Source organism: Chiloscyllium punctatum, chromosome 38 (assembly GCF_047496795.1).
Source record: "Chiloscyllium punctatum isolate Juve2018m chromosome 38, sChiPun1.3, whole genome shotgun sequence".
Taxonomy (NCBI): domain Eukaryota; kingdom Metazoa; phylum Chordata; class Chondrichthyes; order Orectolobiformes; family Hemiscylliidae; genus Chiloscyllium; species Chiloscyllium punctatum.
The window spans coordinates 40,555,136-40,572,261 of NC_092776.1; the positions used below are offsets into that span (position 1 = coordinate 40,555,136).

Genomic DNA, 17,126 nt, shown 5'->3' on the forward strand with positions numbered 1-17,126 from the left:
CTGCAGCATATACTATCCACAAGACTCACTGCAGAAATTCACCAAAGCACTTTCCAAACGCACAACCACTTTTACTGAGAAGGGCAGTGGTTGCAAATACACAAGAACACTGCTGCTTGCAAATTCCTTTCCAAGTCACTAACCGTCCAGACGTAGGGATATATCACTGTTCCGTCGGTGTCACTGGGTCAAAATGCTGGAATATCCTCCGTAACAGCATTGTAGGGTATCTATGGCACAGGGACTGTCGTGGTTCAAGAACATAGCTCACCTGCTTGAAGTTAACTAGGGATGGGCAATAAATGCTGGCTCAGCAGCTGATGCCCAGATCCCATGAATGAATAAGTTTAAAAGACTGAAACTGGCAGAGTTTTGGTCTCTCAGAGAATCAATGGATTTGGGTAGAAAAGTTAAGTTGACATTGAAGTTCAGCCACAATCGTACTGAATGATAGATTAGCTTAAGGAGCTAAAGTGTTGACAGTCATAGAGTTTTGGAGTGCTACAGCACGGAGACAGGCCCTTTGGCCCAAACTGGTCGATGCCAACCAAAATGTCCATCTATGCTAACCCCATTTCCCTGCACTTGGCCATTATCCTTCTCATCCTTTCCTATCCATGTATTTGTCCAAATGTGGTTAATGTACATGCCTCAACCACCTCCGCTGGCAGCTCATTCCATATGCATACCACCCTTTGTGTAAAAAAGGTGCCTCTCAAGTTCCCTTTTATTCTTTACCCCCCTAACCTTAAACTGATGCCCTCTAGTCCTTGATTCCCCAACCCTGGGAAAAAGACTGAGTGCATTCACCCTATCCATGCCTTTCATGATCTTATACACCTATATAAGGACCCCTTCTCAGTCTCCTAGGCTCTAAAGAAAGAAGTCCTAGCTTGTCCAACCTCTCCCAACAACTCAGACCATTGAGCCCAGGCAACATCCTTGTAAATTTCTTCTGTACTCTTTCCAGTTTAATAACATACCTCCTACAACAAGGTGATCAAAACGAAACACAATACTTCAAGTGCGGCCTCGCCAACATCAGTATAACTGCAACAAAACTTCCCAATTTCTTTACTCAGAACTCTGACTGATGAAGGCCAGCGTGCCAAAAGCCTTCTTCATTGCCCTCTCTACCTGTGATTCCATTTTCTGAGAACCATGCACCTGAACTCCAAGGTCTCTCTGATCCACTGCGCCCCTTAAGGCCCTACCGTTCACCATGAAACTCCTCCCTTGATTCGATTTTCCAAAATGCAAGACCACACACATACCTATATTAAACTCCATTTGCCATTTCTCAGCCCACTTCCCCAGCTGATCAAGGTCTTGCTGCAATTTCTGTTAACCTTCCGCACTGTCCATGGTACTGCCTATTTTAGTGTCATGCCTTGTGCATTCTCATCCAAATCATTGATATAGATAACAAACAGCAATGGGCCCAGCACTGACCTCTGAGGCTCCTAGCCTCATTTGCTATGATGTTATCTTGCCTTTAGTCGCTGTTTAAATTTCAGCCAGTTGGTGTTGACCATTTAACTACAGCTAAGAGTCAAAATAAAATTGAGGTTCTGTTTCTGATGGGAAAGAGAATTGCACATAGTCTCCAGTAAATTTGAATGTAAGAAAAGGCAATGCATAAACATTCAAATGCTTAAGAAACAGACAACTTGTTTAACCATGTCAAATTTTCAATGCATTACGCATTACCTCTTTGGTCTGTCCAGAACGGACTGATGACGAAAACTTTGACAAGTTTGAGCCAGGTCCAGAATAATCATCAACTGGCATTCTGGGTAAACAGAAGTGAGAGAATAAAAGTCAAATCATAAGTTGTTAGAATGCCAAAAGTTAATGTATCTTTTAATATCCAATCTGATAGTTTTTTATTCTTCCATATACTACTAATGTCTATGCACACAAAAAAATCTATGCCAATATCAAATTCAGTCCCTCTGAATTAAATTGCAAAGTGGGAAAATGTTGTTCGATGCTGATATGATCAGCAGAACTTTTTTGGGGGGATAGAAACCCTGATATTGTGCAAATTGCTAAATCCCAACCTTGTGTCTCATTGGTGTCAGATAGCTGATGCGATTTCTGTTAGGACAGTCTATCTGAGGTCAAACATCACATTTACTGTTCACTTGAGGATGAGGCAAGCCCGAAGATCAAAGCGTTAATAGAAAAATCTCCGGCAATGACTCAATTTCAGCCTCACCTTCTGAAGTGTGAGTTGCCAATGCCTGTAAAAGAGAGGGCATCTCCAGGGAGGTAAAAAGAAAAATCTTAAAATGACAGAACTGCCAGGCTACCATGAAGGAGTAGCCCCTTGACTGGACAATTAACAGTTATAATTGTGGTTCAACTGTCACTAAGAGACTTCTTGGTGGGATGAAGAGCAGCTGCTTCATTCACTCTCTGGTTGGTTTTGTCCTCAGTGGTGGGCCTGGAAGCTCTGAACATTTCAACGATCGATGCAAGAACATGCCAGCAACAATTTTCTGGCTTTTCTATCTCTAATCATGTCTCTGAAAGGAAATTCTGCTCTATGAAATCCACAAGAAATATAACCCATGTATAATATTGCCTCAGTGATCCACAGCAAAGTATCAGTCACATGGGAACTTCAGTGGAAGTCAGTAAAATTGCACAGATCATGAAAATCTCAATATATAAGATTTTAAGAGGACTGGACAGAGTAGATGCTGAAAGATTGTTTCAGTTTTCTGGAGAGTGAGGACCAGAGGGCATCATCTCGGAATTCATATTTAAGACAGAGGTGAGGAGACATTTCTTATTTTAGAGGGTTGTTAATTTATGGAATTCTTTATCACAGAGGGCAGCTAAGGCTGGAATATTAAATATATTCAAGGCTAAGGTAGACAGATTTTTAATCAGTAAGGGAATCAAATACTATAGGGATAAGGCACAGAAGTAGAGCTGAGAATTATCAGTTCAGCCAGGATCTCATTAATTGGTAGAGCAGGCCTGATCGGCTGAATGGCCTATCTCAGGTCCTATGTCTTTTGGTCTCAAGTATTTATCAGAGAGAGAGCTGCATGAGCTCTTCATAATGCTCCTGGTGGTATTTGAAGTCATGGGGCTAAATTTTACCAAAACACAGTAAATCCCAATGACTATATAAAGTAGGTAGTGGGATATCATTGTGAATTTGACCTCTAGTTTCCAACTGACCAATAGGAAGTGTGGGAGCCAATCAATAATGATCAAAGCAGCTGAAAAGGACACACCATATTTAAAGGGAAGACAACACTTACAACTGTGGTATCATAAAGAGAAGGGAAGTGAAAGAGGGGTCTTAACTAAGGGAGGCTACGTCAGGGTGGTTGGATTTACAGGAAGGTGGCTGCAAAGTTTAGCAATGCCTCTCTGGAGATGTTTCTGAAGGCAGAAAGTGCACTTTGGTGAGAGAGAAGTGCTCTTTCCAGTTGACTGAATGGGAAGACTACCAAGCTTTACCAAGAGGTCTGGCTGGTAGTCACATCGGGAATCAACTGCCATGGAGTGGAATCTCAATGGCAAAGCCACTGTCTGAGACAGTGTCACATCATATGGGCAACTTGGTGGCTCAGTGAACCAGGGTTTGATTTCATCTCGGGTAACTGTGTGGAGTTTGCACATTCTCCCCATGTCTGCGTGGCTTTCATCCGGGTGCTCTGGTTTCCTCCCACAGTCCAAAGAAGTGCAGGTTAGGTGGATTGGCCATGCTAAATTACCCATAGTGTTCAGGAATGTATAGGTTAGGTGTATTAGTCCGGGGTAAATAAGGAGTAATAGGGTAGGGGAATGGGTCTGGGTAGGTTACTCTTTGGACAATTGGTGGGCCGAATAGCCCGTTTCCACACTGTGGGGATTCTATGATCATTCTTTGGCCCTTTCCAGCACAGTCAGTCTCATGTCAGTGGGCATTAGTTAGAAAAAGTAGAACCAGCTGGTGAGAATGGCACAGAAGTGTGCAGGCATGCATTCAACAGGGAAACAGACAGCTGCAGCCATCGAGTAGGCAGTGACAATGAGATTCTTGTAGATTGCCACTCCTGGAGTTTTCACCAACGTAGCAGGTGTTGGAACAAGGGAATGACATGTGTGGGCATCTGTCAAACTTTCCAGAGTATTTGACATCATGCACACACAATGGAGTAGTGGCACCCACTTCTCTGGCTTGATTGCATGCCTCTTCCATTGAGAGAATAATGACTAATATGTAACATTACGTTCAATGGATACATGATATATGAATGTGTGCTCGCCTATACACGGAACTCCGTGGAGCAATGAACCTACAAGATGGACACAACATACCTCGAACTATTCTCATGCACTCAACACTCAACATTCAGCAAGGGAAATGGACCTTGCTATGGTGGCAGAACAGGTGTGTGAACCTCATAGGTACTCCTTTCAAGATGGCTCAACAACATTGCATCAAGCCATGATGACAGAAGCAGCTCCTGGACAGGTAACAGGTGGACTAATGTTTTACCATTATAGGTTTCAGGCATCCAAAGGACATCCAACACTGTCATCTAAAGCCACAAAGCAGCAAGGCCAGCAGCCTGTCTCCACTTCAACTGCATGTGCTGGATAGCACAAAATAGAACCACTCACAAGTGTTCATGTAAATCCATTTGATTACACCACGATTCAAACACTAAATACTTTGATGTACAACATGAAGGGTGTGGAATAATATATCAACAAAAAATCTGGTTTTGTGTTAGATGCTACCTTGATTGCTCATTCAGCATTTGTGGGCTGTTCAGAGCTCGTGCTGTTTTGGGAAAGAGGTCATGAACAGGTCTGAATTGTATATGAGTAATGGTGCACAAATGCCCTGGCTTAAGGTCATGATGGCCTGATTAGCAGGGGTGAGAGAGGCCAAAACAAACATAATTTAAAAATCTCTTATAACAAAGTATCATGAATGCATTATTGTGCAAAGCAGCCAATTCACTGCTGTCTGAGGGACTGAAAAATTATAGCAGGTTTTAAGGACTATTGGTGACATTCAAATGTTTCTAGGTCAGTTTGAGTTAAAAGAATGAGGCTGAACCGTTGCGGTTGTGTTCAGCAAAATGTACATTACCTCTATCTGAGCACGCCATTACTGTTCCAGATTTATTTACAAACAAAATGATCAGTGAAAGCAAAAAAGGCATGGTAGCATTTTAAATAGTATTATAATTGTACAAGAGGGCCAGATAGCGAGAGAGAATTTTGAAACAAAACCATTTCCTAGATAAATTTCTTGAACATTTTTATTGTTCTGACACACAGTCCATTATCTCAAAGTGCACCTTTTGAGATAAGGTGTTACACATCGAATATGCAAGCCTTCAGTGTCGTGCACTCTAACATGTCCTGACAGAATTTGAACTAGCACAGATTAGATTAGATTAGATTAGATTAGATTACTTACAGTGTGGAAACAGGCCTTTCGGCCCAACAAGTCCACACCGACCCATCGAAGCGCACCCACCCAGACCCATTCCCTTACATTTACCCCTGCACCTAACAGTACGGGCAATTTAGCATGGCCAACTCACCTAACCTGCACATTTTTGGACTGTGGGAGGAAACCGGAGCACTCGGAGGAAATCCACGCAGACACGGGGAGAATGTGCAAACTCCACACAGTCAGTCACTCGGGTCTCTGGCGCTGTGAGGCAGCAGTGCTAACCACTGTGCCGCCCACATAGGAGAGATTGTTGTCCTACATAATTGTAGGATAATTGGTAAATGATCACATGATATAAACAGAACTTTTTGTAAGAAGTTTGAACTGCAACTGACATGAGAAGAACTCTGAGAAATCTTAATCATACAGCTCAGTATAACACGACTGACTATACCTGGAAGATTCATGGAAATGAGTTTTGAAGGTAATACATTCGCAAGAAAACGCTCTGTTCCATAAAAGACAAACGCACTGCAACTTTTTAGCATCTCTTCCCAATCTGCATGACTATGAAAGAAAGAAAATACCATTGATTACTCAATTGGAAAATTAAAAATGCAAAAACTTGGAATGTCAGGGTGAACAGGAATTCAGAAAATAGTTATAATGCAGCTTCCTAAAGCAAATATTTACTGTACCTCAGTCGTGAAGCACATATCCAATTTTGGAGGATAATATATTGCACTCAATGCTAACATTTTATCAAATATTCCCACTGCAAAAGCCATAGATTGCAATCAATGTTTCTTTAGGAATTCAGAAAATTCATCTCATTGCCAGACCATGCACAAGTGAAGAAGAGTAGTAATCAATAGAGTCTTTTGATTATTAGAAAAGTGATGGAAGGGATTGTTCAAAGTACTATCAAGTAGCATTTACTTTGCAATAACTGGTTCATTGATGCTTAGGTTTTGCAAGGACCACTCAGCATCAGATTTCATGACAACCTTGATCTAATCACGGACAAACAGTTAAACTCAGGAGGTAAGGTGAGAATGACATCAAGGTTGCATTTGACTGAATGTGGCACCAAGGAGCTGAAAATGTGTTGCTGAAAACGTGTTGCTGGAAAAGCACAGCAGGTCAGGCAGCATCCAAGGAACAGGAGAATCGACGTATCGGGCATAAGCCCTTCGATTCTCCTGTTCCTTGGATGCTGCCTGACCTGCTATGCTTTTCCAGCAACACATTTTCAGCTCTGGTCTCCAGCATCTGCAGTCCTCACTTTCTCCTGTGGCACCAAGGAGCCCTGGCAAAACAGAACAATGTAAACTCACCAACTTCTAACTCTAAATGTTCTACCTGGTAATTAGATTTTTTTTAAAAAGTTCCTGAAAGTGTGGCCTGAATCTTCCAAGCAGTGACAATACTGAGTGCAGTGCCTTGGCACACAAACATTCTCTCCAACTGACCCAGACATTTCTTCCGAGATCTTTTCAGGGGGCAACTTCTCCATTCATTGGAATCACATCCAGCACAAAGGAACATGGCTGTGGTTTTTGAAGGCCAATCCCAGAGCATCCCTCCAAGAGTTCCTGAGAGCAGAGGGGCCTTAGACCAACAATCTTCAATTGCTGCATTAATGATGGAATACAATCCTTCACCATAAGGTGAGCAGTGGAAATGTTTGTAGATCACTGCGCTATATTCAGAACGTTTGAGATTCCTCAGATACTGGAGCATATGCAGCAAAACTGGAGCAACATTCAGGCTTGACCTAATAAGTGGCAAGTAACACAAGTACTGGACAATTGACATCTCAGAGAATCTAATCTTCATCACTTAACATTTAATGTGATGGCCATTGTAAAATCAGCATACAGGGCATTACCATTGACTAGAAACTGAACTGGGCTGATTACATAAACACTGACTACAAGAACAGACCAGAGGCTGGGAATTCTGTGGAGAGTAACTCACCTCCTGACTCCCAAAAGCTTGGTCGCCATCCTCAATGCACAAGTCAGGGGTATGATGAAATATTCTCCACTTGCCTTAATGAATGCTAATTCAAAACATTCTTTAGAAGCTAACAGCATCCAGGACAAAACCACCAACTTAATTAGCATATACAGAATAACCTCGGTTATCTGAACATCAATTATTCGAATTTCAGATTATCAGAACAAGATCTCAAGGTGCTGTAAAAACATTATCTGTTATCTGAACAATCAGTTATTCGAACAAAATACTCCCTGCCTGTCTCGTTTGGGTAATCTTGTTCTATATACCCAAGCATTTTAAACATTAATTCCTCCCAGTACTGAATCACAATAGCAGCAGTGCATATCATCTAGAAAATGCACCATTGCAGCTTACCAAAGTAGCTTTTAAACATACAACTCATACCATCTAAATGGAGAAGAGCCAAAACTTCAAAAGAACATCACCAACCACAAATTCTCTGGCAAGCCATTCACTATCCTTGGTGTTGGAGGAAACCAGGACATGCCCACCTTTTGGCAACAAGAGTAAATGAGTGAGATGAGTAGTTGTGAGATAGATGGATTAGGTGGATGAGATGGACAGCTAGATTATTGGGTAGGTCTATAAAAGGGGTGAGATGGTAGCTGGATGTCAATAGTTCAAATTGTCTAACATCATCCAGATAACTATCAACGTAAGTCATGTATATCTGTTAAAAATATACCTATTGCGAGATTTAAGTTGCATCAAACGCAATAATAATTACAAAGGCAAATAACATGGAAAAGAACAAGCAGAGTAGAAATGAGGATATAATTAAGCACTCTGTTGGGACACTCACCTTCATTAATAGAACCTTTTGACAAAACTAAAAAAGAAACTGAACAATTTAACATACCTTGGAACATAGTCAATACCCATGATTCCATCCCAGTGTGCTGTGAACTGTGAAGAGTATTTTTCTATAATGTCTGTCATTACTTTCACAGGACTGAACACTCCTAAAAAACATAGCAAAGTAGCTGAGTATAGTCCAATTCTAATTAGTGTTTTAATGTTGCATTTAATAACTTTCAGATCACAGTACTCAATTTGATTCATGCAGACATACAAGTAGTTCATTTTAAACATTAGGTTATTTTAGTAATTATAGATATTGTAGGTAAGGTTTAGGGTACACAATTTCTTGTGACTAGACGTTTAGAATAAAAAAAACTCAACAATCTCAAGCACAGCTACTCAATTAAATAATGCAAGAACATGCTTCAGCCTCAAGCTTAAAAGAACACTGTCAATTTGACAGACTTTTATTTCCTACTGCCTTTCAATGGTCCTTAATGGACTATGGCTTCATAACTGAAAATAGATCTTCCCAACTAAATATTTGGCAACGCAGAAAGTTTGCTCAAAATGATCCAGAATTCAGTGCTTTTACCATATTCTTTTTTATCAGATATTTCAGCATTTTTCAAGTATTTCATACTGACAACATAAATAAAGACATTTAAGCTGTTCTTTTAACTTAAAACTAAAATAACTCAAACCCTGTGCTTTTAGATGTATACACATTTTCTGCTGTAATATGGCCTCTTGTGTATAGTAGGCTGGTCCAATTACCTGACTATCTCTTTTTTTGCAGCCAAGATAAAATTCATAGCCATTTAACCTTTAACCTAATCAACTGACACTTTTCTTAGTATTAATTGTGTCGAGTACTGACCTGAGCACTTCAGGCACTATGGTCCAGACATCACACTTGGCTTAAAAACCAATCAAATCTCAATTAAGTACTCTTAGAAAATATTTGCAAATAATCTTGACGTAAGAACAACCTCAAAAAGTGCCAACATTAACTGACAGTTAACTAATTCAAATTCATAGTTATATAATTTCCAAGGAAATACCTAAAGTGGAATCTTAAAAACAAAGGCCAAGTTAGCAGCTAAACATTTTAACTGCACATTATTAGGAAGTCCAGAAGAAAAACTAAGGGACATCAACTACAACATATTTGACTGCTTCGCTATATGTTTCTGCTGGGATATCCAATTATGATGAATGCGATCAGTTGTGAGGTTCCTCTGTTGCTTTGAAACCTAACATACAGACTCATTTGTGAATGTACATTTATATTCTCCTTACCTGAGTCATTAGTTTCATCATAAGGATCCACAATATCTGACAAATCCAATTAAGGTTAAATAGTGGAGGCCACTTCCAGTTTCAACCAACAGCACATAATCAATCTGCTAGCAGGATTATTGACATTGTCTTCCTAGATGTCTAAAAAGCTCATCCTTCCCTCAGGTTCTATAGCAGTAGTGTGAACTTGTCAAATTGGTGTTATCAGTGTTTTAGTAATCATATCATTTCAAGTGTTAAACATAATCATCTCAGTTGGGAAAAAAGCAAGACAAGACGATCTTTCATTCTGCTTTGGATGCTATTTTAGAAAACTCGGGGAAAATGGAGTCTCCTTTACCCCAAGTGTTAGAAGCAAATTTGACCATCAGCATCCCAAAACAATTGAAATAAAGGAAACAATTGCATGTATAATTATTTTATTTAATCAAACCTTAGGAAACACATGAAAGTGAGGAAAGATAAACCACTTCTATTTGAAGTCTAGTAAGATGAAGAAGTCCAACGGCCTTAAAACAATGACAATCTGCTGGAATACTGTCCTGAACTAGAGTCATTCCTAGTTCAAAGAGGAAAGGTTATGTTTGTCAGAAGCTAATCAGCCCAGAACATCAATGCAGACATTGCTTAGTGCAGTGTCCTTTTCCCAACCATTTTAGATGCTTTGTCAATTACTTCCTTTCCATCATAAGATCAGAAATGGAAACCTTTGTTGATCATTACACAATTGTGTTCACATGTAAGACTTAGTTGGTAATTCCATCTCGCATTTGTGCCACACAAGTTCTAGGCAAGGCCTAGGTCCAATGAGACAGAGTACAGAATGTCACCTTGACATTCAACTGCATTACACTATCAAATCTCCCACTAAATATATAGTATATTGAAGTATAGTATCAAATATACTAAAAGTCACCATTCACCAAAACCTTAATTGGATCAGTTATGTAAATAACACAACAGAAGGTAAGAAGCTGAGCTCCACAAGAAATCACTCACTGTTTGACCCACAAAGCAACTCATTGGGCATGAGTCAGGAATAGGATTGATAGTCTCCATTTGGCTGGTGAATGCAATCGCAACAATATTCAGGAAACTCAAACTTAACTGGAAAAACCACACACACTAGATTTGCACTACCTAGACTATTTACTGTCTCCATCACTAAAACACTATCACTGCTTTCATGATAGGGTAATTCACCAATATTTATTTCATCGCCAACACTTTGCAAGGAGAGGGTAGCAGGCACATGGAGACTCCATTATGATCACTGATACAGTGCTTCTGAAGTCTGGGTCACAGTATGAATCCTATAAGTTATGTGGATTCTATTACCCACCCCAGACTCACTAGTTTTGTGTGCTGGTGTGGGTTTTCTTCAAAGCCCTAAAAACTTCCCTCAGTGACAAGTTTGTGATCACTGGGGAAGGTGTACTGAGGAATCACGAACATTCTGACAGGCAAGTGTTAAAGGCTTTGTAAATTTAAATGTCATTATTACATGCTGTCCTGAAATTGAAGTCAACATGACATTGACCAGTATTGTCCAAGTAATGTAAAGTTTTCCAGAGTAGACCTCCAAATTTGTTTCCAGTTCTGGATAAGACACTCAAATTTTGTTATCATCTGGTTAAGTCTGACTTACATTTTTATTACAGTAGATGGAATTTGAAGTTCCAGTCACTTATTGAAAGAACAAAACTACAAGATACTTTTAAAAAGATAAGTATTTACAGTTTAAAAGTCAACAATACCAATAACTATATACTTTAATATTCCAAAATAACATGAAGAAAGTATGAAAATATGAAAATAAGCATTTTAAGTTATGACTACTCAATGTGCAAATAAGTGTTTTCTCATAACAACATACAAATTAGATCATCTGGTCTTTTAAACCTATTCCACCATTTAATAAGATCATGGGTGATTTGATTGCCGTTGAAAACAAGCTGAATGATTTTGACAATAAAGAACATCTTATGGACAACCATGATTTTGATACTGCAATATCAAGCCCCCCAACAGCACCACTTGAAACCCAGCCGTAGTCTGGTTGATTAACTGAAGGAGAAAATGTTGAGATTTTCAGCCACGTAATTGGAATTGCAACCTTCCCGTCTATGTCTTTGAAATAAGCAATGACAACACAATGCTTCTCAACCGCATTCTCATGCCTTCTCCTTGTAACACTCAATCCTATTACATATCTATCTGTCTTAAATTCACTCATTGACTTGGCCTCCACAGCCTTCTGTGAAAAAGAGCTACATTGAATAACCACCCTCTGGTTGAAAAAACTCTTCCTCATCTCAATTATAAAGTGTCCCTTCACTCTGAGGCTATACCCTCAGTCCAAGTCTCTCCAATTATTGGAAACATCTTCTCTATATCCATTCTGTCCAGGCCTCCCAGTCGAATTAGAATTAGGTTTATTGTCACATATATTCAAGTACAAAGTCCAGGAGAATAGTGAAATGTGTTGCCACACACGGCACCATCTTAGCACCTGCATATTGAAGTGCCCCATAATTATTAAAATAGTGCCCATTGTAAATGCCTTTCCTTTCTCATGATTTATTTTCTTCCCCATATCCTGATGACTGCTAGGAAACTTGGATACAACTCCCATCAGGGACTTTTTGCCATTGTAGTTCCTCAACTCTACCCACACAGTTTCCATGCTTACTGGCTCTAAATCACTTCTTGCTAACAATGCAATTTAATTCCTTGACAAAGCAATTCCATCCCTTCTGCCCATCTGCCTGTCCTTTTTTTAGGATTTGTATCCTTGGATATTTAATTCCCAGTCTTGATCACCTTACAGCCATGTCTCTGTGATACCCATGTTATACCTGCCAACTTCAATCTGCACTCCTAGCTCATTTATCATGCGCATTTAACTACACCAGCTTCAGTCCTGTATTGATTGTCTTCCTTTTCATAGCTGTCCCCTTATTGGCTATACCGGAGTTGGATTCATGACCTCTTTCATACGCTCTGTCCTATTACTTGTTTTGGAAACTTAAACAATTTTTGCTTAAACCCTCCTCCACCTTTAACATTTTCCATGCATCTGAGTCCACCTCCCCTAATTTTGTTTAGAGCTCTATCCACAGCCTTAGTTAGGCAGTTCATCAGGACTCTAAACCCAGCACGATTCAGGTAAAGCCCATCCAATCGGAACAGCTCCCTCCTTCCCTAATATCCCATGAATTTGAACATGTTTCTTTCACATCAATCTTTCAGCCTTGCATTTACCTCTTTAATCGCTTTGACTCTGTACCAATTTGCTTGTGGCTGAGGCAGTAATCCAGATTTTTGATTCTGTTTTCTGATTTAGCTCTAAGCTGCTCATAGTGCCTCAGCAGAACCTCTTTTCTCTGTCTACATATATTGTGGTAGCTATGTGGACCACAACAATTGGATCTTTCCCCTCCCACTCCAAGTTCCTCTGCAGCCCAAATGAGATATCCTGAACCTGGGCACCAGGCAGGCAACACAGCCTTTGGGACTCTCGATCCTGGCTACAGCCAGTAGTGTCTATTCCGGTGACCTATCCTATCCCCGTGCTGGTAATCACACCCTCCTGTCTTTAATTACTGACCTTATTGGAGGTCAGTGGTTAGAGGTGTATGACCATCTTCTGAAACATAGATCCAGGTAACTCTCCCTCTCCCTGATGTGTTGCAGAGTGAGAAGCTCAGATTCAAGCTCATCAACTCTGAGCCAGAGTTCCTCAAGCAACCAATACTTACTATAGATGTGGTCACTGTGAACCACAATGGGGCCTACCAGCTACCATATTGTGCAGTTACATGGCATGCCAGGCCCAGCATCTCTAGGTTAATTACTAACTCAATTTGATTTAAAAAAAATTCATACTGGTCTTTTAGTTTGTAGCCTATAACTATTCTTCCTATTTACCTTCAATCCAAGTGTAACCTACAATAGATAGTCAAATTGATTTACAGTTTTTCTGCTCGGCCACTGATCTTAGGCTTCAATTTATTCTGTTTAAAAAAAATCCTTACAAACTAGGAGATTAAAAAAAGAGAAATAAAAAAGCTAACTGCACTTCGTCTCCTCTGCACTGAATTCCCAAGCTGCCTCAGAATTCTCCAAACTGCTTACTCATTTAGGCAGTGTCTCACTCTGGATGTGATCTCTCCTTCCTGACTGTGTGAAGCTTACTTATAATACCAGTTAATTTCTCACAATATATTTTACCAATCTCTTTAATCATATAAATGACAAACAGGTTAGAATTAACATTTTCAAAGAAATCTTAATAATGGAAAGGATACATTTGAAATTGTGAGTGTCCACTGGAAAACAGCTCGATGGCACAACACGGTTAATTGGTACCTGTAATTTTAGGAAGACAAGTGGCACACTGAAACTGTCACAAAAATCAGTCAGGATATTGCATTTGGTAATAATCAACAATTACAAAAATCCCTCAAGTTTTCCTGACTACATGAGAGTTTTATATCCCTGATTTAAAATAAACAATTTGGGCTAAGTCTGCTACTACTTTGGTGGGAGTCCATTATAACACTCATAAACCTGGAAAATAGATTTTGCAGGTCTCAGCCATTAGACACTATTTTCAAGTGACAATAAGAAGCCTCCTAAACCTTCTATATGGAGAGAAAGTCTCTAATTTTAGAGTTAGATCTTCAGTTGGGTTGTAGACTATTATTGGCGAGGACGCCTGGTCACTAAAGAGTGAAAATGGCAGTGATGAATCTCAGAGTCTTGATGGATTAGATGTGTCATTAAAGAGTTCCCTGCATCAACTTTTAGGAGGCCTCCAATACAAGACGCAGATCCCCACTTTCAGATGTCTTTCCAAATTCTTCCCGAGTTTCCAAGATCTTTTTGCAGGGTAGCTGGGAGAAACTAACACTGTAGCTGTAGCACTCCCACAGTGCAAATGTCTCATGTGCCTGTGTTGCTCAGGCTCACTCTTATTCACAAACATGCTCTCAGCCTCTGTTTTTTCCCCAAAGTCCTCACTATAATTTTTAGCTGAAAGCTTTTGATTTTTATTCTCCTTTTATAAAATTATTTGAACAAATGCTGCGATATGTAAAATACCAAAAGTTCAATAAAAATATTCTGATAATACAGATAACTGAGCAGTACTGATGCATTCTAAAAATGTTGGACACTTAATCTTGATCTGCATAATCCAGATTCAAATCAATGTCTTAAATCTATGTAAAAATATCTAATTCAAGTTTATATTTTTGGGAAAGGCTAAGGCCAACAAGTAAAAAAAAGCATGAAGATTTCGAAAGAGAGTATGTAATTAAGTATAGGTATTTAATCATTATTAATTTAACATTTTTATTTTATTTAAAACAGTGGTTAATACGTTTCTTTTCTGGGTTCAAGTGTTTTGTCAAGTGCAAATCATGACACTCTTTCCACCATAATTTGAATCAAATTCTCTCTCACCATTTTCCACTCCTCACTTCATTCACTGTACAACAGGCTCTTGGATGTATTTCTTGAGGAACCTTACACACCTGGCACATAGGAAGATGGTTGTGGTTGATGGAGGTCAGTTATCCCAGTTCCCAGATGGCTCTGCAGCAGTGTACTGTCCTAGGCCCAACCATATACAGCTGCTTCATCAATGCCCTACCCTCCATCATAATATCAGAACTGGGGATGTTTGCCAATGATTACACAATGTTCAGCACCATTCGCAACTCCTCAGATACTGAAGCAGTCCATATACAAATGCAAAAAGATGTGGACAACATCCAAGCTGGGGCTGACATGTGGCAAGTAGCATTTGTGCCACACAAATGCCAGCCTAAGATCATTACCAATAAGAGACAAACTAACCACAGCCACTTGCCATTCAATGGTATTAGCATCACTGAAACACCCAATATCAACATCCTGGGTGCTATCATTGACCAGAAACTTAACTGGATTCACTACATACACATAGTTGCTACAAGAGCAGGTCAAAGGCTAGGAATACTGTGGTGTGTAACTCACCTCCAGACTCCCCAAAGCACGTCTATCATCTACAAGACACAAGTCAGGAGTGTGATAGAATACTCAACACTTGCCTGGATGAATGCAGTTCCAACAACACTCAAGAAGCTTGATATCATTCAGGACAAAGCAGCCCGCTTGATTAGTATTACATCCACAAACATCCACTCCCTCCACCACCTACAGTCAGTAGCAGCAGTGTATACTACTAACAAGATGCACTGAAGAAATTCACTAAAGATTCTCAGACAGCACCTTCCAAACCCACGATCACTTCCATCTAGAAGGACAAGGACAGCGGGTACGTGTGAACCCCACCACCTTCAAGTATCTGTCCAAGCCACTCACCTTCCTGATTTGGAAATATATTGCAGTTCCTTTCATGTCACTGGGTCAAAATCCTGGAATCCCCTCCCTAATGGTATTGTTGACCAACCTACAGCAGGAGGACTGCAACAGTAAAAAAGGCAGCTCACCACCACCTTCTCAAGGGCAATTAGGAATGGGCAATAAATGCTGGCCAGCCAGCGATGCCAGCATCCCACAAATGAGTTTTTTTAAAATTGCACACTTGTAAATGTACAAGTGCTCACTTCTGTTAGGAGCTTTTGGCATTTGCACCACTGGGATCAAAGTTAAAGCCCAAATGCAGACACTTCAAATGCTACAAGCCAGAAACAGCCCCTCACACTGTGGTCCTTGAACATTATGTCCAAGGGCAGCATGGTGGCTCAGTGGTTAGCATTTCTGCCTCACAGCGTCAGATACCCAGGTTTGATTCCACCCTCGGGTGACTGTCTGCGTGGAGTTTACATATTCACCCCATCTCTGTGTGGGTTTCCTCTGGGTGGCTCTGGATTCCTCCCACAGTCTAAAGATGTGCAGATTTAGTGGGAAATGCAAGGTTACAGGGATGGGGGGGGGGGGTCTGGGACAGATGCTCTTTGACGTGGACTTGATGGGCTGAATGGCCTGCTTCCACATTGCAGGGATTCAAGACATGGTCCAGAGGAAAGGAAAGTTCATGCCCAGCTTTGCAGGGGTCATGGAACTGGGTGGGACAGGAGATGGTGTTTGTGTTCTAAATTCTGCTTTCCTACTTTGCTATGAGAGAAACAAATCAAAATGTATCTACCTTCATCTTTAAAATATTCAATGACCGCATCTCCACTGCCTTTTGAAGCTGAGCAGTCCAAAGTCACAGGACCTTCAGAGAAAATATCCCCGCAACTTTATTCTAAAGGGTGATCCCAATTTTAAAACATTTCGGGAGTCACTCTTTAGAGTAAATATCCTTTCCACACTCACATTATTAAGACATTCAGGATCTTAGAAATTTCTATCAAATTACCCCTTCGTCTTCTGAACTCCAATGAAAACAAGTCTAGCCTATCCAATCCTTCCCCATATGACAACCTGTTCAGTCCAGGTATCAACCTGGTAAACACAATGTGACTGCTGTGAAGCACGGTCTTCCAGTGCTAGCAACGGAACATGTTTGTGAAATGGAGACTTCAGACGTTGCTTAGCTGACATGGCAAGGAGACAATTT

The 17,126-nt window shown here is 40.2% G+C and overlaps 1 protein-coding gene across 1 annotated transcript in view; it reads right to left on the reverse strand.

Moving 5' to 3' along the window:
- Positions 1-17,126, reverse strand: part of cfap46 (cilia and flagella associated protein 46) — a 219,984-nt gene that overhangs the window by 11,457 nt on the left and 191,401 nt on the right. Inside the window, exons 52-56 of the mRNA XM_072557677.1 lie at positions 13,861-13,921; positions 9,551-9,586; positions 8,307-8,409; positions 5,877-5,989; positions 1,711-1,792 (exon numbers count right to left, since the gene is read on the reverse strand). Of these exons, the coding sequence (XP_072413778.1) occupies positions 1,711-1,792; positions 5,877-5,989; positions 8,307-8,409; positions 9,551-9,586; positions 13,861-13,921 (395 nt within the window). The remainder of the gene's footprint in view (positions 1-1,710; positions 1,793-5,876; positions 5,990-8,306; positions 8,410-9,550; positions 9,587-13,860; positions 13,922-17,126) is intronic.